Source organism: Zeugodacus cucurbitae, chromosome X (genome assembly GCF_028554725.1).
Source record: "Zeugodacus cucurbitae isolate PBARC_wt_2022May chromosome X, idZeuCucr1.2, whole genome shotgun sequence".
NCBI lineage: Eukaryota > Metazoa > Arthropoda > Insecta > Diptera > Tephritidae > Zeugodacus > Zeugodacus cucurbitae.
In genome coordinates this window covers 29510978-29533520 of record NC_071672.1, presented here as the reverse complement: position 1 = coordinate 29533520, position 22543 = coordinate 29510978, and the positions used below count along the sequence as shown (strand labels likewise).

The window sequence follows — 22543 nt, the reverse complement described above, 5'->3', positions numbered from 1 at the left end:
TTGCGATTGTCATCGTTACGACGAACTTTCTCCGGAGGATATTTTGTCTCAACCTAATCATGACCAGTACTAAATTAGACGTTAGAGAATAACAATTTCAACTCCTTTCGGATTGCTGCTGCGATGAACGAACATCGTCTCAAAAATGTTATGATGCTCCGTTCACATACTCCCTCCTGCTTTACCAGTGTCTATAGCCGTATAGCTGAGCGCTTCGTAGGACCTCCTCTCCCTCTCTGCAGTGATATTTATTGGTGCTCTATTGATTGGTTCCTGAACCTGAGAGTCCATTGCTGGCCCGCTCAATTGGTCCCTTGCAAGTGACTTGATGCTTGGTTTATTCCGAGACTTTGGCTCATCAGTAGTTCATTTTGGGAAGGAGCCCACTGGCCTGAAAGCTGGTTCCGGCAACCAGTAACTGCAATTTTAGTGTTGCGTCTGGCGGCCCCAGAGCGTTTCACATACTTTCGGGCAAAATTTCCTACTTTTTTTTTTCTTTCCTGAATTTAAATTGGTATCAAAAATCTAAGATGAGCATGGCGGTGTTCACTTATGGGTCAAAAACCATACCTCAGGAACCACTCGTCCAGATATGGTAAATCAAATCATATTATTATTTCTATAATTGATAATAATAAGAAAAGAACAGAATATTTCAGAAGTGACCTATTACTGTCTCGCTAAAAGCGGCTTTTATTTAGTTTTTTTTCGGTTATTTACTAGATAAGTTTTGAATTAATGTGTGAATAGTACAAATGTTAATACAAATTACATTCACAAAAAACATTTAAAAATCGATTAATTTCGTTGTGAATACATAAAGCAATTTCACTTTTCCTGTCCGAAATAAATTGTATAGTCTAAGCTATTATCAAGACTGAGAATCGGCTTGATAAACCATTGATTTTTCAACCTATGGTTGCGCATAAAGAAGAATTTCTGTTGCAGTTAATTCATGGATTGTTTTGTTAAATAGTTTTCAATGTCAGGAATAAAGCAAATAAACTGAATTTTCAAATATAAAATTAATTGTAGTTGACAGTTTCAAGCCATGTGCGAAAAGTTCGCTTTGTATGTTTCAAATCGGGTATTTAATGTATATTTTTTGGGAAAAGTGGAATATTTCAAATGAAAACACTTGGAAAATAATGACTTTCTGTCATATCATAAAAACTGTGATGAAACCTGCTGATAAGGTAGGTTTTTAGTTGCGAATGAATGGTAATAGGCCGAATAAAAGAAACAAATATTTTCTTATTATTTGGAGTACTTGAAATAAACAATATGAATAACCAAAATTCGAACTATCGCATAGAATTTATAATGCATTTTATAGAATAAAATTACTATTATTTCCAGTCAACAGCTGGAACACATTTGTCTTGAAAGTGCACAAAATAAATTTAGGAAACTTGAAATGCATGGAAGTATAATAATTTAAATAATATGTGTAGGTATTAGTATAGAAAATCTGAGGTTAAAATTATATGTGCTCACAGGGAAGTTTCGGGCAAGCTTTAGTATACGATCCCACGATTTATTGTGTAAAATGGAAGAAATTCTACAGATTAAGCCATATTTGGTCAGCATGAACCTCTTTGTTATTGTGTGAATTGAAATAAAAAGAAAAATGCTTATTTAAAACATTTTAAATAAATACGTATAAACTATGTTGTAAAGTGTACGTACATAATGTAAATAAAAATTTACCTAAAGATAAGAAAATCGAATAAAAAATTACAAGTTAAAATTTTTGAACTTTTAGTGAGAATAGTTCGGAAAATCCGGCTATATTGACATATACATATATCTGAAGAATCTCCTCAATCTCACTACATGCAGCTTTTACATTTGTCGGTAATTAGCAGTTTTAAGAAATTCCTTAATTTTAACATTTTAAGTGTATTTCTTTTTGATTCGTATTAAATTATATTCCTATACAAATGCCTTTTTGATAAAAATACTTTTTCCGTTAATATGGCAAGCTTTTTTCGATAATACGGCTAAAAACACTAAAAAACTGGCGAGTGACTATATAACTTCTAATTGGTTCTACTACTGCGTTAAATTTTACAGCTGGTGAGATCTAACTAGAATCCGAAACTGCTATAGCTACAGTGGTCTAACTAGAATCACTGAACTGCAATGATTACTGTGATCTAACTAGAGTCTCTAAACTGCTATAGCTACTGTGATCGAATTAGAATCACTTTGCATACTTTTAGGGTATCTACTCAGCTGCTCGAACTTTTGATCAATGCCGCTCAAATATTTTAGTCACCGTTTCTGTACCACTGAAAATAGAACACAAGTAAACATAAGTAAATGGGACGTAGGAGGAAGGAAGTGTATTAAAAATAATGTTATGGATGATCCCTTATGTTAATGATACCTCGGTGTTGAATCAACTAGGGATAAATCCAATTAACCAGTCGGCAGTTTACTTGAATAATGTCAAAATAACGGTTTAAATGAGTAATATGGAACTATTGCTCAGATCATTAAACGTAAAAATATATTAAATAAAAACCATATCAAAGTCAGAATTAAAAAAAAAACTTGAATTTTTTACTTGTGACTTAGAAAAGAAGGGCATTTATAAATTCTTTATATTTATTGGCTCAAACTTAGTGGATATAGTTTCATCTCTAGCATTGTTCAATAAGAATAAGTCTCTTTTAGTGACTAGATTAACGAAATTTGTCACATAATAGAGAAACCTTACAAATGTGATATACAGTTGAACTTCTTTAACTCGAGTCATCATAATCCACAAAAAAATGTCGAGTTATGGAAAGTTATATGTAATTTGACATCTATTGCCAATTCAAGAGCTCGAGTTATGGAGAACTTCGAGTTATTGAAGTTCGAGTAATGGAAGTTCAACTGTACTAAGAGGTGCGAAGAAGAGCAAAACAAATTACAACATATATTTAAAAAGATTTAAGTTTTCCTATTTAGTATATTTAAACAGATAAGCATTGCCCAAGTTGAATGTCTTATCAGTATTTTTTAATTACTATTTGAAAACACAGTTTAGTATTGGCTGAAAATGTCACATAACTCAAAACACAAAATATGTGAATAAGCACAATGCAACAACAAAATCGGGAAACTTCAATGCGTGCAAGAGAAAAATAACCTGCAGCTTATTGAATTCCGATAGATTTAACATATTGCTATAGAAAAATCAAATAAAGTAATAAAATTAAATATATTAAAATATTAAAAAAATATAAATATATATATAATATAAAAATATAAAATATATAAAAACATATATAAAATATATAAAAAAATATAAAATATATAAAAAAAAAATAAAAAAGAATTAAAAAAGTAAAATTCTTAATAGTTATATTTCCCATTTCCTCATTTTAAAAAGCAACAATTTTCTGTTGTTAATATGTCTTATTTAATCTCATGACTATTTCAACTTACCTCATTGTTTGTGAAATGCGTTAGTAGTGAAACACATCGACTTAATCAGAAATTGTTTGGGATCTTTCAAATGATATGCGTATTTTGTTTATATATATTTTTCAGTAACTGATGCAAATAGCCCCATAACATTTCGGAGAAAATAATGTGGGAATAAATATAAGAAACAATTACGTTTGATCTATACGTAAGCACCACTGGCGCAGAATTAATTTTTTTGCTGGATATTTGAATATTAAAGAAAAAACACAACGATTATAAAAAATGTGCGCTTATTAAATAGTACTAAAATTCGAGCGAAAAAAACACATCGTTTTATTGTAAAAAAAATTTGATTTGTAAAATTCGTTGAAGGTGCACCGAAAATATGCCTCTATTTGGCAAAAAAGATTTTAGCAAAAAAATGAAAAAGGAGAATAAGGAGCTCAATAAACAAACATCCATAGAAGAGAAGTACAATCTCCATGGACTGCTTGGGACGTAAGTATAATTTTATTTCTATATTTGTAACGTGTTATAGTTAGCGTTGATTATTGACGACAGTTCAAAATTGTAATTTTTTAATTTGTATATATTATATATAATTCTGCTGTACGTGTATAAATCACTGCACACCTCCTAAACGGCTGGACCGTTTTGAATGAAATTTTTGTGTCTTCTGCTGGTTGCGAGTATGGTTTGTAGCCACCATGCGGTACAGTTTAAATAGCGCATTTAATTACATTGTTATTTTTTTTTGTTTTTTATATGCGCCAACTAGTTAGCGCCATTGTTACTGTATAGAAACAGCCTAAAGTATAAAAACTTGTAAATACTTTCTTTATATTACTTTTTTTGTGCGTTATTAGTTAAACTATTAAATTTCACTGCATATATTTTCCAGAGGTGCCTTTTCTGAAGTACGCCTGGCTGAGAGTAAGGAAAATCCAGATGAACACTTCGCAGTTAAGATTATCGATAAAAAGGCGTTAAAAGGAAAAGAAGAATCGCTTGAAAATGAAATTCGGGTATTGAGGAGGTAAGCATTTTTTAAATAGTATTTATATATTATATTTGAACGCAATGTCGAAAAGTCCTTGTTAAGTATCATGAACACATATACGAACGTATTTTTTAATATTAAATGCTATGGCTCAGTAGATTTTTCTACCCAGTTATTATTATTACAAACCAACCAGTATAAAAATATAGATATTTCTGCTTAAAAATAATTATATTATATAAACTAGTATGCAAAATCATCGGCGCTAAGGAAATCAAATACAGTGGGAACCATTTTCCATGCACTTGTATGTATTTAAATATATGATTTATATGCAAATCGTTTTTTATAATCCAAGTAGATAGCGTATACCGACTATGAACTTCGAGGCTTAACGCTTTTGGTGAGTTAAGACCGGTTATCCTGGTGATATATTGGTGCACAATATGAGTTATGTACATATATTAAAATGAACGGGATGACGAGACGAGTTGAAATCCGGTTGTCTGTTTGTCCGTCTGCCTGTGCAACTGATAACTTGAGTAGAAAGTGATATCTTAATAAAACATTGGTACACATGTATCAGGTTTGCCACGCCCACAAAATGGCGCTAACAGAGAACTTAGTACAGACAATCACAAGAGGGAGTCGCATATTTGGCTGTTTTATTTTTCAGAAAAGTAGGCGTGGCTCCGCCCTTAATGGGTTTTGGTTATAGTTCTTATATACTATATGTATATTATTTATTTGAGTTTATTAGGTCATATTTTTCTCGAAAATGTATTTGATTAGATCTTAATGATGGGACATTATTGTTTTTTTACCTCTTCTGGGGTGATTTCTTGGTTTAAGTAGTGAGACCACCTTGGTGAGGCGTTTAAGCAAAACCTGTATATATATGCAGTGACATAAAGAGCCCTAGTGCGAGAGGAAAGCTTTTTGTGAATATCCTCTTGGGATTATCGCAAACGTCCTCTCACAAATTTTAACTGATGAGGAAATTACGGAAATTTTTGGAATTTTCTCCACCTCAACGCATGTGGGATTTTGTTATGAAAAATATGGGTTGTGGTTCCGGACAAAATCGATACGAATTTTGTTTCTTGAGCTAAGAATGAACCTAGCATATTTTACTCCACCAATTTAATATCTGTATAGAAATAAATACCAATTAATATATCCTCGGGTCTCGGTTTGTGAAATTGTTTCTTAAGACACAGCTTTGGGTCTATAGTATGGGAGGGCAAATTATTGGTAAGACTGTTCCGAATGAATTAGATTAGATTAGATTATATACTGAGGATTGCACCGCGAACTAAGGTCTACTGTGCCCTCCAACCCCATTACGTTAAGAAACCTTAACAGTGTTGCAGCGCTGATGGATGTGATACTACCTCTTTGGGGATACAGAGCCCCATTTGTTTGTCCCCTTTTCTTCGCGATCGCCGGGCAGTCAAGGAGTAAGTGCTCTGGTGTCTCCTCCTACGAATCACAGAATCGGCAAAGATCCGACGAATAAATTCCCAGTTTGTGCAAATGACACCGTAGTCGGCAGTGGCCGGTACAGCGCCATTAACTGTTTGAATCTTTTCAGATTGTATCCTCCGAGGAACAGTTTGGAGTGGCGAAGTCCTTGCATGTGCAGCCAGCAGCGATTCCTGATTGCTACTTCCTCTTCTTGAAACGGCTGATAAGTACTTGCCGAACAACCGCGATGAAGGGCTCCTGCCCTATTGGGCTGGTAGCCGCGGCCTTCCTTGCCAGTTGGTCCGCAAGTTCCCGAGAAAGTTAAGGAATATGCCCGAGAAAGTTAAGGAATGTTTCCATCCTTTAAGCACCTCATCCATGATGACCTCCTGTAGGGTGGTCAGCATTTCTGCTTCCATGTCTTTAGCAGGGTAGTTAATCGAAGTACCGCCATCCGGATGTTTTTAAAGGCATCGGAGTAGCGGCCCCCATCCCCAGCTTGAGCACCACCTGCCTTGTGTTGCTGTTCGCCTTTCGATGCAGTGGGAGGAAGTTTTGAATGCGCCTTGTACTTTTTGTTGTCTGGCTCATTTGGCGTAATGTGCCCACTCCTCTTGTTAGTAGAGTTAATCGTGCTAGGAACTGCCGACGTTTGACACCAGTCGCTCGTGGTGTGCGAATACCTTCACCCTTCGCAGGATTGATTATCATGTCCTTTTACGGTGCCAGTGTTGTTGCCTTTAGGGGTATTGCCATTTTTGTTCATCTTTTTTTTACGACCGGTCGCTCGAGTAGCCAAGCATCGCGGTCTAACTTACTGAAGGAGAACTTACGGTCCACCGCAGTCACTTGGGCTGATACAGTGGCAGTGGATGTATCAAGACTTCATTGAAGCCTTTGAGGTTGAGGCTGTTATGTTCTACCTAAGCTTTGGCAGTCCCCAATATTATTTGGGATCTTGAACTCAACTCATAATTTGTTCATATGTTTCCCGATAGTAAATAAGATGTTAAACTTTTAACTTTCTACTTGCTTCCGGTTAAAATTTTTTACGTAATTAAAATGGTATTAGAAATATATAAAACTAGCAGAACGCTCCGGGTTTAAACAAACATTTCTAAAGTTATAAGTTTTTACACGCTTATACACACTCTCCCATACATATGTATGTACTTTGCCGTTTCTTGAGTGGGTTCATTTTAAAAAAGTAGAAAGAGGAAAATTCGAATATGAAATAATATTTTATTTGCAATGAGCTAAAACTTGATTTCGACCTCTAGTCTTTGGTGTCCGTTGATCTTTAAGATTAAGAAAGCGTTGGGAACGCTCAGAGTACGACGACCTAGGTCGAGCTTGTATATTTCTAATATTTTGTTATTTAAGCCGCTGCACACGCTCCGTACTCGACTATCTGGCACGCGATTGCGATGCAAAGATAATGACTTGCAAGACGATTTTCAGTTTCAGATTAAGATTCTCCATCACGGAGTCTTTTTGATACCCTCACCTGGAATCTATTTCCAGAAAGTTTATATTCCAGCAATAAATATAGCCTATCTTATTCGGGGTGAATGTAGCTTTCCAATGGTGAACGAATTTTTGAAATCGGAACAGTTGTTTTCAAGTTTATTCATTATAAACATACATAAATAAAAAATAATACGAGCTGCAGAGCTAAATAGAGAAGGTACAATATTGATATAATCGGAAGCAACTACCCCGCCGTTAGTTCTGCTTTTTCCAGACTTGATGAGGAAGCGAAGCGTATGGGTCTGGTTGTGAATGAGGACAAGACGAAATATCTCCTGTCATCAAACAAACAGTCAGCTCACTCGCGCCTTGGTTCACACGTCACTGTTGACAGTCATAACTTTGAAGTAGTAGATAGTTTCGTCTACTTGGGAACCAGCGTTAACAAACACCAACAATGTCAGCCTCGAAATCCAACGCAGAATCACTCTTGCCAACAGGTGCTACTTTGGGCTGAGTAGGCAATTGAAAAGCAAAGTCCTTTCTCGACGAACCAAAATCAAACGCTACAAGTCGCTCATTATGGGAACGTCCTGATGTATGGCGCTGAAGCGTGGACGATGACAGCATCAGATGAGACGACTCTTGGGGTTTTCGAGAGAAAGGTTTTGCGCAAGATTTACGGTCCTCTAAACATTGGCAACGGCGAATACCGCAGACGATGGAACGATGAGCTGTACGATTTATACGACGACATTGACATAGTTCGGCGAATAAAAAGACAGCGGCTACGCTGGAGGTCCTGTTGTACGGATGGATGAAAACACTCCAGCTCTGAAAGTGTTGATGCAGTACCCGCTGGAGGAAGTCGCGGAAGAGAACGATCTCCACTCCAATGGAAGGATTAAGTGGAAAGTGACCTGGCTTCACTTGGTGGTTTTCGAGTTTATTCAATACAAACATACATACAAATCTTTCATCTTTATAATGGTAGTATAGATAAACGTAGCCTATGTTACTCAGAGTGAATGTAGATTTCCAATGGTGAAAGAATTTTTGAAATTGGCACAGTAGTTTTTGAGTTTATTCATTACAAACATATACATTCTAATCTTTCTCTTTATAATAGTGATATAAGTATAGATAGATAACTAAAAACTGTTATGTTAAGAAGCATCAGGCTATTTGGCTGTCTCCCGATCAAAGTGCGCGAAGCCACATTGAACAAGTTGTAATATACGGAAGACATACTTCCAGTGTACGCTAGATTGCTCAGCGCAGACGGCCTTCCGGTCGGATTTTTCAAAAATGGAGGAGAGGAAATGAGAGTGCTTGCTTCAACTTCTCTGACAAATATGGGCTCGAGAAGTGGGTGTGCTCTGTCTCATCCACATAAAAGATGATCTTGCAATCTGCGCCAACTACCGCGGATACCTATGAACAGATACTCACGATACGCCAACTTGTGCAAATATCCTAAGAAAAACAGATTGACCCGTATCATCTTGTCGATTTCAAAGTTGCTTTCGATAGTTTAAAAAGAAATCGCCTCTATGCCGCAATGTCGGAACTTATGATCCCTACAAAACTTATTTGGCTATGTAAAATTACGTTGAGCCCGATCAGAATAGCGAAACACATCTCCGACCCATTCGATACCAAACGAGGTTTCAGAATAGACGACCCCTATCGTGCGATTGCTTTAACGAGTGCTTGCTCAGATATTTCGCGCTGCTATCTTTTTCATGGTAACCGATGTACAGGGCATACTGGGATTATGGAGGGAACACTTTTCCGACCTGCTGTATGGCAGTGAGAGTACAACACCAGGAGATGGTGAACCCGATCCCCCAATCGATGACGATGGAACAGATGTTCCATTACCCGACCATGAAGAAATTCGAATAGCAATTACCCGCTTGAAGAACAAGAAAGCAGCGGGGGCCGATAGATTACCGGCAGAACTATTCAAATACGGCGGCGAAGAACTGATAAGGTGCATGCATCAGCTTCTTTGCAGAATATGGTCGGAAGAAAGCATGCCTGACGATTGGAATCTCAGTGTGCTCTGCCCAATCCATAAAAAGGGAGATCCCACAATCTGCGCCAATTACCGTGGGATCAGCCTCCTAAATATCGCATACGAGGTTCTATCGAGCGTACTGTGTGAAAGACTAAAGCCCACCGTCAACAAACTGATTGGACCTTATCAGTGTGGCTTTAGACCTGGAAAATCGACAACTGACCAGATATTCACCATGCGCCAAACTTTGGAGAAGATCCGTGAAAAGAGGATCGACACACACCACCTTTTTGTCGATTTTAAAGCTGCTTTCGACAGCACGAAAAGGATCTGCCTATACGCCGCGATGTCTGGATTTGGTATCCCCGCAAAACTAATACGGCTGTGTAAATTGACGTTTAGAAACACCAAAAGGTCCGTCATGATTGGGAAGGACCTCTCCGAGCCGTTCGATACCAAACGAGGTTTCAGACAAGGTGACTCACTATCGTGCGACTTCTTTAACCTGATGCTGGAAAAAATTATAAGAGCTGCAGAGCTAAACCGAGAAGGTACAATCTTCTACAAGAGTGTACAGCTGCTGGCGTACGCCGATGACATTGATATCATCGGAAGCAACAACTGCGCCGTTTGTTCTGCTTTTTCCCGCATGGATAAGGAGGCTAAGCGAATGGGACTGGAGGTGAATGAGGACAAGACGAAATATCTCCTGTCATCAAGCAAACAGTTGGCGCATTCGCGTCTTGGCTCCCACGTCACTGTTGACAGTCATAACTTTGAAGTTGTAGATAATTTCGTATACCTGGGAACCAGCATCAACAACACGAACAATGTCAGCCTCGAAATCCAGCGCAGAATAACTCTTGCCAACAGGTGCTACTTTGGACTGAGTAGGCAATTGAACAGTAAAGTCCTCTCTCGAGGAACCAAAATCAAGCTCTACAAGTCGCTTATCATTCCCGTCCTGCTCTACGGTGCAGAAGCTTGGACGATGTCAACATCAGATGAGAGGACACTAGGAGTTTTCGAGAGGAAAATTTTGCGCAAGATTTATGGTCCTCAGAACATTGGCAACGGCGAATACCGCAGACGATGGAACGATGAGCTGTACGAGTTATACGACGACATTGACATAGTTCAGCGAATAAAAAGACAGCGGCTACGCTGGCTAGGTTATGTTGTCCGAATTGACGAAAACACTCCAGCCCTGAAAGTGTTCGATGCAGTACCCGCCGGAGGAAGCCGAGGAAGGGGAAGGCCTCCACTCCGTTGGAGGGACCAGGTGGAGAGCGACCTGGTTACACTTGGGATCTCCAACTGGCGCCGAACTGCGAAGGAGAGAGAGAGGTGGCGCACTATCGTCGATTCGGCTAAACGGTTGCAACGCCAATCACATACATACATCTTTTTCATGAGTCACCAAGAAAAAGAAGCCAAGCACATGAGATCCAATGAAGGGTACGCAAACGTTTCATTATAAAGAAAATTTTCGAAGAATCTACCGCTAGTTGACATTGCAATAATTGTTACTTTATACAGACGGCGGCGTTAATTCGGACTAACTGCTCTAATTAAGGTTAATTCGAGAGTTATCTCAGTTAACTCCGTTTGCTAACCCCCTAATTTTAGAGTGTTAGTGGGAGTTCGAGGCATTTTCGTTGGCAACATGCCCAATTTTATTTTACCAAAATCAGCTGTTAATGGGAGTTTATAACTCGCTTTGCTGCCGTCTTATACCCCTGACAGACGGCGTCGTTAATTCGGGTTAATTTTAATCGGGGCTAATTCGAAAGTTATCTCAGTTAAGTTCGCTTGCTTACTCCCATTTAATCCTCAAAATTTTAGAGAGTTTTTGGGAGTTCGGGGCATTTTCGTTGGCAACATTGTTAAACATGGCCGCTTTTTATCTATTGTGAATGAAAATGTGCAATACTGACAGCTGTTTTTCAATTAAATGTAAACAAAAACATACGCATGCTAATTTTTTCTAAATTGGAAGTTTTAATAATAACGTATTTATGTATATTTTTTTTATAATTAGTGATTTTGTACTAGTTGTGCGGCTAACAACCGCAATTCTATCCAATTTTATTTCACCAAAATGGAAATATTATTGCCAATCAGCTGTTATGGGAGTTTATAACTCGCTTTGCTGCCGTCTGTCACCCACAAAATTGGAACTGATTAAAAGCGCAGTTAATGCGAGTTAACTCTGCCGTCTGTCTAGCGTATTACAAATTTGGAACTGATTAAAAGTGCAGTTAATCGGAGTTAACTCTGCCGTCTGTCTAGGCTATTAGCTATAAGTTTTGTTTACACCTGAATATATTTCAACGCACTTGATTTTTACTAATTGGGATTGGGTACTTGTGTAATGTTCGGTTGCAACCGAGCTTAGCTTTAACACTTAATAGATATTACTTCGGTTATAAATTTCGTTTAGGGTAAGCACTGTGATGTCTTACAGACTTGAAAATTTTTATTTTACCAAAATTTTAAAAATATTAATTTTTCTTGATTTGAAAGCGAATAAACTCTAGGCATCTAAATTATTTTCTAGTTTCTTAATTGTTTTACTTCCATACATTTGTTTGTGTATCACTACTTGTCCTTAAAAAATAAGAAAATGCTTAGCGGCATTTATTTTTTGACTTAGGCAGCACAATTATGCAGGAATTGTTTTTGTTTATTGTTTATGTTTTTCTTTCTTTGATGAAGTTCTTGTCTTCTTTTTCACTTCCATTTTTCTTTCTATAGGTTCAGTGCAAATGACTCCGAGAATGGACAGCGGTGAGTTTAATAATACTAGAAAAGGAGAAGAATAACTATAAATTTTATATTGCATTTATACATATGAATTATTTTCGTATTTTTTTCTTTGTTTTTGTGTTAAGTGCTCTGTGCCTAATAGCGTGCAAAATTGTATTTTTCGCTGACCAATTGGCCGTTGTTTACCCCGCGTACAGTCCACAGTGGGAACGCATACATTTGTTATGTGTCATGTAAAAAATGTATTGTCCGATCCCGAGTCCCAATTTGCCACGCAATTATAACGTTTAAGGTTTTTTTTTAACAAAATCGTTTCCACAGTTCGATTCCGCCCATTTATGTGCCAATGTTTTCGGAAATCAATTTATCTAGTCATCCTAATTATTTTAATGCATATAGCAAGTGTTACATACAACCGTCTGTCCAGCATCATCTAATTAATGTTTGTAAAACAACTTCCAGTATCATTTATATCATTTTAAAACTGTTTTATTATATTTTTTTGTGAAAATTAATCGAAAAACAATGGAAATTTGTATTAATATTCGATAACAAAAAATTAAGTTACGAAAATAGGTGATTTTTTTATACAAGTGCTAAAACTATTGGGCAATACCCAGCAATCCTAAATCCGATCGTCCACCTTAGATATATTAATAGTCTTGTAGAAAAAAAACTCTGAACATTACTGCCGTAAAAATTGGAAATACTTTGGAATATGATCACAGTATTAATGTCAATTCCGAAAACATTCGAAAATTTATGAAAATACACGGGTTTCTTAGCCCCCTATAGTAAGCTGACAAATCAAGAGAATTCCGGTCGCATGTAAAGAGTGATTCATTTCGAGGTTTCCTACTTTTTTAAAGAAAAAAAAAACACAAAAAATTCAAATTTATTATCCTTTGAAGGAACATACTTTGGTATTTTTATCTCTTTCAAATGTTGGCCTAGGCTACGTGTCAACTGGTCCATCCGTTGAGTGCAATTCTCGATGACTAGTTCGAGCATTTCGACTGGTAACTGGCGAATGGCACACCTGATTTTTCGCTCCAAGGCCTGAATCGAAGCAGGATTGTCCGCATAGACTTTAAATCCGCATAGACGGTGTGATATCACACGATCTTGGTGGCCAATCGATTGGCCCAAAACGTTCAATTATCTGCTCACCGAAGTGTGATAAATCCATTGATTGTTTGAAAATGTACCTCTACTTGTATCACCCGATATAATTTAGTGTTGAAAGAAAGTTTAACTTATTCGTTTGTGATAGCAAACAAACAATACGACGAAAAGCGTACTAAGAGTTTCTCCCGAGAACCTCATAGTTGGAGAAGCAATATGAAGTTGGTTCAGCCATAGTATGGCGCAGCTGTGATTTCTGCTTGGAACACACTGCAATGATCCGGTAGCCGGAAGACGATTCTGGTATCCAGTTTTTCTGAGAATACCCCACCTCCAACTCGTTTGTCTAGTTTTGACCCGTCCGTGTAGATACTTGTCACTGAATTTTTGTCCACTTTTTTCATATCCCACTCCTCTCTAGAGGGGAATGATATATGTAGTTCAGATTTTAGATTCATTTCTATAGGATTGCGAAAATCCGTCCTTTTTGGTAGAAATGGGAACTTGCCGAGTATACTAGAATGTCCCCTATTGCAGGTTTGCAGTAGTGAAGATTCTCTCAGTCTAAGTGCCGATTTCGCCGCCTGCTGCTTACAGAATATGTCTATAGGCAGTAAGTACAGAATAACATCTAACGCCTGGCTCGGCGTTGTTCTAAGAGCTCCACTGATACATATACATTCCGCTCTTTGTAGACTTCACATGCGTACTTCTTGTCGATTATTGGCCACCAGACCAATATACCGTATGTCATAATTTGCCTTACTACAGCTGTGTTAGTCCCCATTTTGGTCCGACCATCCTTTTAAAGGTGTATAAGGCCAAAGCCGCCTTCCTTACCCTAGCTTCCAAGTTTGGTTTCCATGATAGCTTCCTGCCTAAAATTAGTCCCAGATAGCTTACTTTCTCACTTATTGTTAGTGATGTGTCATTTATTGAAGGTGGTGTGAACTCTGGAATCTTGTGTTTCCTAGTAAACAGCACTATACCCTAAATACTAACTAATTAATACATTAGCTGTAAACTTTTCTTTGGTTTAAATTTTAACAACTGTTTCTTAGGGGTAAGTATGTAAGTCTATATATCTGAATCAATATTATTGTTCGTTTATATTTGTCTGGTATATTCACTTTTTATAAATCAAGTTATTTTTTGGCTTAATTTTTACACAAAAAAGACATTTTATTGAGGAAACGCACTATTATCTGTGTGACTGTATATAATAAAGCATATAGAGATAACCTTACAAAATTCCATAGACATGTTATTCATAGTTAATTGAAAACCAACAACCTGTTTTTTAACTCCCCTAGTGATGAATGTTTTCTACATGTGTAACTTTAGTACCTTCTGGCATGCATTTTATTGTAATAATAAAGAACTTTATTGCTCGCAAATGGGATGGAACTTATTTTTGCATTACCTTTTCCTGAAATGAAAACGTATTTAAATGTAACCAACTTTATTGTATTTTATAATTGAAAATCAGAGTGTTAATTGTGTTAAGCCTTAGTTATTTTAAGAGTTTGAAAATATCCTAATGCATTGCAGTACAACAATATAAATACATAATTATATAACCGGACTTTGCGCGATTAAAGCGCTAATTTAGATCGATTTATCATGGAATAAAAAATCTCTTCATTTTTAATTGAATACAAATTGATTTGAATCTGGTATGCAGCGCTGCGGGTTGTTATCCACACCGTACATATATTTGGCTGTAAATTTGATAAACTAGCAATCAGTTGCTGAAACTTACCAATTTCTTATGAAAACCAAATACAAAAATCTATATGAGGTGGTCGTTAATCGTCATTAATTTGGCTGTGCGAAAGGGCTAAGACTTGGCGTTTCCAATAAAGTTAACAGAGGTAGTCAAAATTATTTACACATCGGACGCTTTTCTACAAGTTTCACACAAAAAGCTTTCGCTTGTTGTTGTTGTTGTCGCATGGTCACAAAATGCTATGTTGTTGTAAACCTTGATCTATTCCTGAGCGAATGAAGTCAGTTTGGCTAGAATAGCTAGAAATATGACGGAGAAATAAGCAAATGAACTGATGTCGAAAACAAAGGAATTATCGATTATAACTAGATTGCAGACTGTAACTAAGTTTAAGACTCGGGTTTCGGCATCGGAATTAGTAAAACTTTATAGAATTTAAAGGATTACTGTTTATAATGTTATTAAAAAGAAGGACACGAAATATTACAAGGGCAATTTAAAGATAACTGGGTGGAAACCTGTGATAACTCAAAGAGAATGCAGAAGATTAGTAGGAACTGTCATACAAAATCCCTCAATTAGTCCTGTTAATATTGCAGCAGCATCGAATCAGCATATTACATGAACAGTCAATGATGCTACACTGTTTAGGACATTTAAAAATAGTAACGTAAATACCTACGTTGTGCATAAAGTTGACCACTTCCGAAACCATGAAAGCTTTATTTCCGAAACCAAAAAAGCGATATGCCTCTCATTTGCCATTGATTGCATTCTAAAGCCTGTCGTGGGCAGATAAGGCTAAATTTTAGTTCCAGGGCTTCTTTAGTAAACGCTTTATGCATTTACCACGTGAAAAGAAAAATAATGCAGTTTAGACGCTAAATAGAGTCGGGAGAGAGTCGGGGAGACTGATTTTTTGAATTTTTTTTTTGGAAATTTTCCTTACTTTTGTTTTGAAGATTTGGTACTATTTTAGGGACCCTAAATCATCCGGATATATCAGAATTCACATGACCATGTCATTGTAGTGGTTAGTCGGCCTTTTCCAACTATTGACTACATTTTACAACAGGACAATGCTCCATTTCATAAAGGATCTTTACCTACAAAAGTTTTATATGAAGCAAATCAAGTTGACCTCCGCACAGCCCTCACCAAAACTTTAGTGAAAATGTTTGGTCTTTCGTTAAATATTAGAGGACAATTGATATAATAACCGAAAACGCCGAAATTACCGACATTCGGTCTAAATTAACTGTTAACTTAGTGCACAATTGTGTTGAATCAATTCGGACCATAAAGCAGGCTGTTATTGATGCCAAAGGCGGTGTAAACAATTATGAATTTATCGCCTTAGAATTGTAACTTAGACTAAACATTAAAATTAAAAAAAATTATCATTAAATAAGAACAGGATAATAGAGTTCAAGTTGTGTGTAAATACTTTTGACACAAAAAAAATGTGTGTAAATACTTTTGACTACTGCGAGTCTTTAGTTCATTTGCGTATTTCTCCGCCATAGCTCTAGCAATTCTAGCCAAACTGACTTCATTCGCTCAGGAATAGATCAAGGTTTACAACAACTTAGTATTTTTTTACCCCGCGACAACAACAACAACAAGCCAAAGCTTTTTCTGTGAAACTTGTAAAAAAACGTCCGATGTGTAAATAATTTTGACTACCTCTGTACTTGTAAATCAACTAAATGTATATGTGGTACTTGTGCTGGGATTTATTATCTGAAAAAAATTGGAATATAACTTTGTTTGTATTGTCTGGACCAAAGTTTACAAATATAACTCCGTACTACTACACTTATTTTCTCAAATTTCGCTGTGGTAATAATCATGTTTTGTTGATATGCGCTGCTAGCGGTGAGATAGAACATAAGAGAAACTTTTTGATGAGTATTTACATTTGTTTTAAAGAAATTCCGCATTTTTTGGTGACTATCTTCGCGCTGTTACATTCTTTTAAATCTGTAGCTAACATTCTAAGGGGGTTTTTATTTTTTTTCTAATTTGGGGTTTTTTCATATTGAACTCTTCAATATATGTTCGAGTTACACACTCTTATGGCGTCGAGAAATTGTTTCCCAGAAGTGTTAGTTATGCTTGATGAGTTAATGTTTTTTGTTTGAGGAAAAATTTTAATTTCAAGGTGATCTTGGTTTAGACCGTTGGCATTCCACTAGGATATTTTCATTTAAAAACAAAATATGTGTTGAAAACTCATTAGGATATCCCGTTTCGTCTGTGTTTTAGCACACAACAGCAGGAATTTTATGCTATGTGTTATTCACTAGCTTTCAAAGGTTTTGGCTTTTGGACCCCCTTCAGCCTCTTGCCATAAATTTTGGTTCAGATTAAGGTCTGCCAATTGCGTGGATCAGCTTGATACTTAGATAGATGAGTGTTTCGGGTCACTATCTTCATGAAACAAACATCGAAGGGGCATATTATATACATGGATACACTTAAATTAATATTGGTATAGCATGCATTATACCATCGAACCGAAATTCGAGACTCCAGCCTGTTCTACGTTACCGGAGTTGACGCGGATTTTATCCGGTCAAGGGCTTCCCTTTCGACGATCTAACCCTGTTAGGATCGGTAAGTACTATATCTAGTTGTACGTCATTGGAGGAACGCCTTGCAGGAACTCACGTTCCTCAGTGAACATCGGAGTCGCCAAACAACACCGAAGTGCGACATTTGCCACTCAGATCTTCTGAGTTGTACAGGTTTCAACGTTTTACGTAAAAATCGCGAGCGAGATAGTGTTGGAGGCCTAGCATTCATACTACACATACATCGAAGATGACATCGACCGCAGAGACACTATCCTAGAATGTCAAGGTATAGCTGTCCGGTTAGACGAAGTCGAGTTCGAAATTTTTAATATATATATCCCCAACGACAAGTTGTCCATCATGATATCACCCGAATATTAGTGCGCTACTTCATGGTGAAAACCGATTGGTGCTAGGCGACTTTAATGCTCACCACGATCGTTGGCATTCTTGCCTGTCAGAACAGATAGACGATTCGACATTCTGCAAAATGAATGACGAAGCCCCCACCAGAATTATGACATCACCATTGCTAGCGGTAAACTGCATAACCTGCTGACCTATGCTAACTCTTGCATCAGATCATCTGCCCATAATTATCTCGATTGAAAAACCTTTTCTGTGGACAACCGAACCTATGTTAACTTTAATAAAGCTAACTAGGATGACTTCACAGAATTCACCGAGAATGCCTTCGCCACCCTACCCATTCCTAAGGACAGAATTGTTGGCGAACGTCAATTCCGCAAGGTTATCACCGCTGCTACTGCTCGCTTCATACCAGCTGGAAGACTTGCAAACATGCGCCCGAATTTCCCGGCTGAAGCGGCAGTTTTAGCAAATGAGCGTGACTCCTTACGCCAGGTCGATCCCTGTGATCCCCGCATAAGGGATCTCAATTTGGAGATTCGACAACTGGAAAACAACTATAAGCGGACGAAATTGGTAGAGCACTTGAAGTCCTGCAATCTTTCCACTGGTGTGAGCAAGCTCTGGTCAACCGTCAAATCCCTGTCAAACCCGAGGAGACATGACGACCGGGTTGAAATTCAATTCGGTAGCCATGCCTCCTCGTACCCGGAGAGGTGCGTGAGCTATTTTAGCCGACAATTTATACTGCACAGACACGCTCTTAACGCCATTCACAGTGGAGCTATTAACACCTTCCTTGACTTCCTTCCAGTGAATGGCGTCCTTGGAACCAAACCACCCCCATTAGCAGACGAATAGCTCGAGTTGTCGCGTGAAACCAGAGTGACCTGGTGATCTGGTTATTGTAGCAGGTTAAACTTCTAATCATCCAGACTGAACCCCGACATACAAAATACATGTCCTGCATGCAAACAGTCCCCGCATGACAATAACCACCTTTTTGCATGCCCATCGAACCCTACTCATCTAACACCCCTTTCCCTTTGGTCCGACCCCGTCGAAACAGCATGTTTCCTGTGCCTCTCATTAGATGACCTCGACGACAACTGGATTTATGCTTTCCGTTCCAGCAGGGATAGATAATCGTTACAACAACAACAACCTCTTCCAGAAGAGAAAGGAGAACAGCTTTATAGTTTATTGTGGAAGGAATTCGGTATTGGGCGGCTTTCGCACAGAACGAGTGCCTTGATCAGAGTTGAATATGTGCACTTTGGTTTAATTTGACTTAAGAATGTTTCGCCACTTACTAGCTGACCAATGCGCACAGTCAAATTTTGATTTTTTTTACTGACTTTGGTAAGAAAGGACCTTCGACTTTAGCTTTAAACTTTTTTTGATTCCACGGTTGAAGCATCCACGTCTGATTGCTAATACTGCTTCTTAAGAGCAGAAAAGGTCACAAACGGTTCCCACTGGTTTTGAGTTTTTACTCCTATTTTCGGAGTTTTGTGGCAATTTATTGTATTTCCAAAAATTTTCTTTGAGCAGCTAACTATTTGAGCAAATTCCCTTGGCTTTGGGTACATATTTTTATTATAACATTTATTGCGTCTGAATTAATTTGGAATTATAAGATTTATTTAGCGAAAGCCAAATAAAAGCAACCGTTGAAATCACAAAACAGTGCAGCTGAAACGCAAATTTAACTTAACATAGTGACAAAAATTCAGATTTAATATTAATAACTTATTTAGAAGTAATTTTATACTAAATGATAATAGTAATGTAAATATTGCTTTTTTTATTTTAGATTAGCACATCCAAATATCGTGCAGCTCTTGGAAACATTTGAAGATAAGTGGAAAGTTTACCTGGTTATGGAATTGTAAGTGTAACATTTTTACTTATTTAAACTTGCTTGAAATTACGGAAATCTTATAATATTATCTTGTCACTGGGTATTTCTGGTACGTTCTGGTCGGTGCCCTCAGATCGCAAATACGCCCTTAATGAAGACTCAATGACTCCTGAATGAGAACAAATCAGGCTGATCTGTTGCCACGCGGTTAATGCAACTGAAGCTAGTTGTATTTGTTTTGTGTATCTGTTTGATATATCTGTGTATCGCATTTGATCAAGGTACTGAATCCTCTTGATAATCTCTTAACTAACCCTAAAACGGCTGGCGGGAACCAATCGCTATTTTTGTAAATTTTTCATGTATCAGCATCAATTTTTATACTCTCGCAACATGTTGCACCGAGTATTAGAGTTTCATTCACATGATGGTTGTATGCATCACCCAGAAATGAAAGAGGTGGATGTGGGGTTATATATATTATATCTGTGTCGTTTTACCATAACATCTTAAGTCGACTTAAGTCTAAATCGAGTAAAGGTCATGTTCTAGTTCTCCTATTCATAGTCCATATTTGTGTACAATCCGATTTAAAAAATTCCAATTTTAAAGAAAGTTATCGCCTTTTGTATTTTTCTTATCTTTATTTTTGAAAATATTACATACATTAAAACATCTTAAGTAATCTTAAATTTTATGAGATGCTTTATTGGTTGTTAAAAGTTTCTTCATTTAAACTTATGTCAACTGAAGCTCTATTAATATTAAAAAAAATATGTATTCAATGAAACATCTTATGTCCTCTTACGCTAATATGTTAAACTTATATTCTTATAATTTCTTCACTTAAATGGACATAAGTTGTTTGAAAAAAACTCGAATATTCAAAGAGAGAAATTTTTACATTTTGCAAAACACTTTAAGTCTACTTAAAATGTTATGCAATAATTCGCTTCGAACATAACGGCATTTTAACTCAATATAAGTTTGTTTGGATGCGTGCTCACAACGCATTATTGCGCACATAAGCGATCAGTTGAAAACAAGTCGTTGTGCTAATAACTTCAAAAATGGAAAGTGATTTATTGAATAATATAAGCAATGTAGATTTCGATAGTGATGATTCCATTATTGATCCAAATTTTAATATAAGTGGATGTTCTGCAGCAAGTTCCAGTTCCGAAAATAATGATGTAAGTTTTATAGTGATTGTATTTATAAAGTGATTTTAATAAAAAGTTAATATTAGGAAAACTCTATAAGTGTTGCAAATAAAGTGGAAACAGAAAAATATTCACACACAGTACTGGAAACTAGGCTCAAACAATTTACGCAAAACATTTCTTGGTGGCTTAATTGAAGTTGAAGAAACAAAAACAGTGAAAAAGGCTAAACATGACTTCAAACCAAGGATAAGACCTTATACAAACAATTATTTCCGGGAAGTTGGTAGTAATAAAATCGCAGTGTGCAAAAAATGCTTTACATTCACATTATCCGAGACAGAACAATCTATAAAAATGGTTGTGAGTGCAAAACTTGATGGGCGTGTAATCGGCGATGGACGTGGAAAACATAAATGCGCTAAAAAACTTTCTATCGCAAAAGAGAATGAAATTTTAGATTTTATTAAAAGCTTCCCATCGTATGAGTCGCATTATACTCGAAGGGACACATCAAAACGTTATTTGCCAAGTGATTTATCTGTGAATGAAATGCATCGTCTCTATTGTGAAAAATACGCTTATTCCGTTTCAATTTAAAAATTTTCGCAATTGTTTAGCACACTCAACTTGAAATTTAAAAAACATAAAATTGAAACTTGTCATAAGTGTGATTTGCTCCAATGCAAAATACAAGTTGCTAAACCCGAGGAATTGGACTCTTTACAACTAGAGCAATCTAAACATGTAAATTTAGCAGAAAAAGCTTATGATGCTAAAAAAAATTATAAGCAGAGAGCTTTAGCTGATGCTACACCTAAAGTGTTGTGTTTTGACCTACATCAGTGTCTTCCTACACCATTATTAAGAACCTCACTTTCTTTTTACAAAAGGCCTTTGTGGACCTTTAATCTTGCTATGTGGCATGAAGCAATAGCAAAAAGAGGGGGTAATGAAATAGCATCGTGCGTGTTTGATCATTTATTAACATTAAATACCAATGCAAAGCACGTTGTTTTATACAGTGATTCATGTCCAGGACAAAATAAAAATTCATTCATTGCAACTATGTTTGCAATTTTTATGCAATTTAAAAATAATGTAGACATTATAGATCATAAATTCTTGGTCCCTGGTCATACTCATATGGAGTGTGATAGCGACCATGCTTTGATAGAAAAATGAAAAAAACTAACTTCAACCAAAATTCACCATCCCCGTGATTGGTACCAGTTTATCAGAACAATTGGCGTAACAAAAAAATTTGTTGTTAATGAAATGGCACAGTCGAACATATATGACTTTGCACATGCATCAAAGAAGCTGGATCGACATTAAATGGCTAAGATATACCAAAGAAACTGGAAATGTTTATTTTAAAAAATCCTTAAATGAAGAAGAACCTTTTAAATTGATAAACATATCTAAACGAGGAATAAACTGCGTGAGAATGACAGATTTAAAAATATGCTACGACGCACCAATAAAAATTTGCACAAAAAAAAACAAGATCTTTTAGATATGTTACCTCTTGTGGATGAAGTCTATAAGCCATTTTAAAT

General features: G+C 36.6%; 1 protein-coding gene across 3 annotated transcripts in view; it reads left to right on the top strand.

Moving 5' to 3' along the window:
* Positions 1-890: 890 nt before the first annotated feature.
* Positions 891-22543, top strand: part of LOC105218335 (calcium/calmodulin-dependent protein kinase type 1) — a 33770-nt gene continuing 12117 nt past the window's right edge. Inside the window, exons 1-5 of one of the 3 annotated variants that reach the window (XM_011193871.3) lie at positions 891-1196; positions 3547-3921; positions 4325-4459; positions 12141-12173; positions 19771-19845. In XM_011193871.3, the coding sequence (XP_011192173.1) occupies positions 3809-3921; positions 4325-4459; positions 12141-12173; positions 19771-19845 (356 nt within the window). In that variant the 5' untranslated portion in view covers positions 891-1196; positions 3547-3808. Of the gene's footprint in view, positions 1197-3546; positions 3922-4324; positions 4460-10625; positions 10842-12140; positions 12174-19770; positions 19846-22543 lie in introns of those variants that run through there. The other 2 variants (XM_011193872.3, XM_054235444.1) reach the window with 2 other exon arrangements.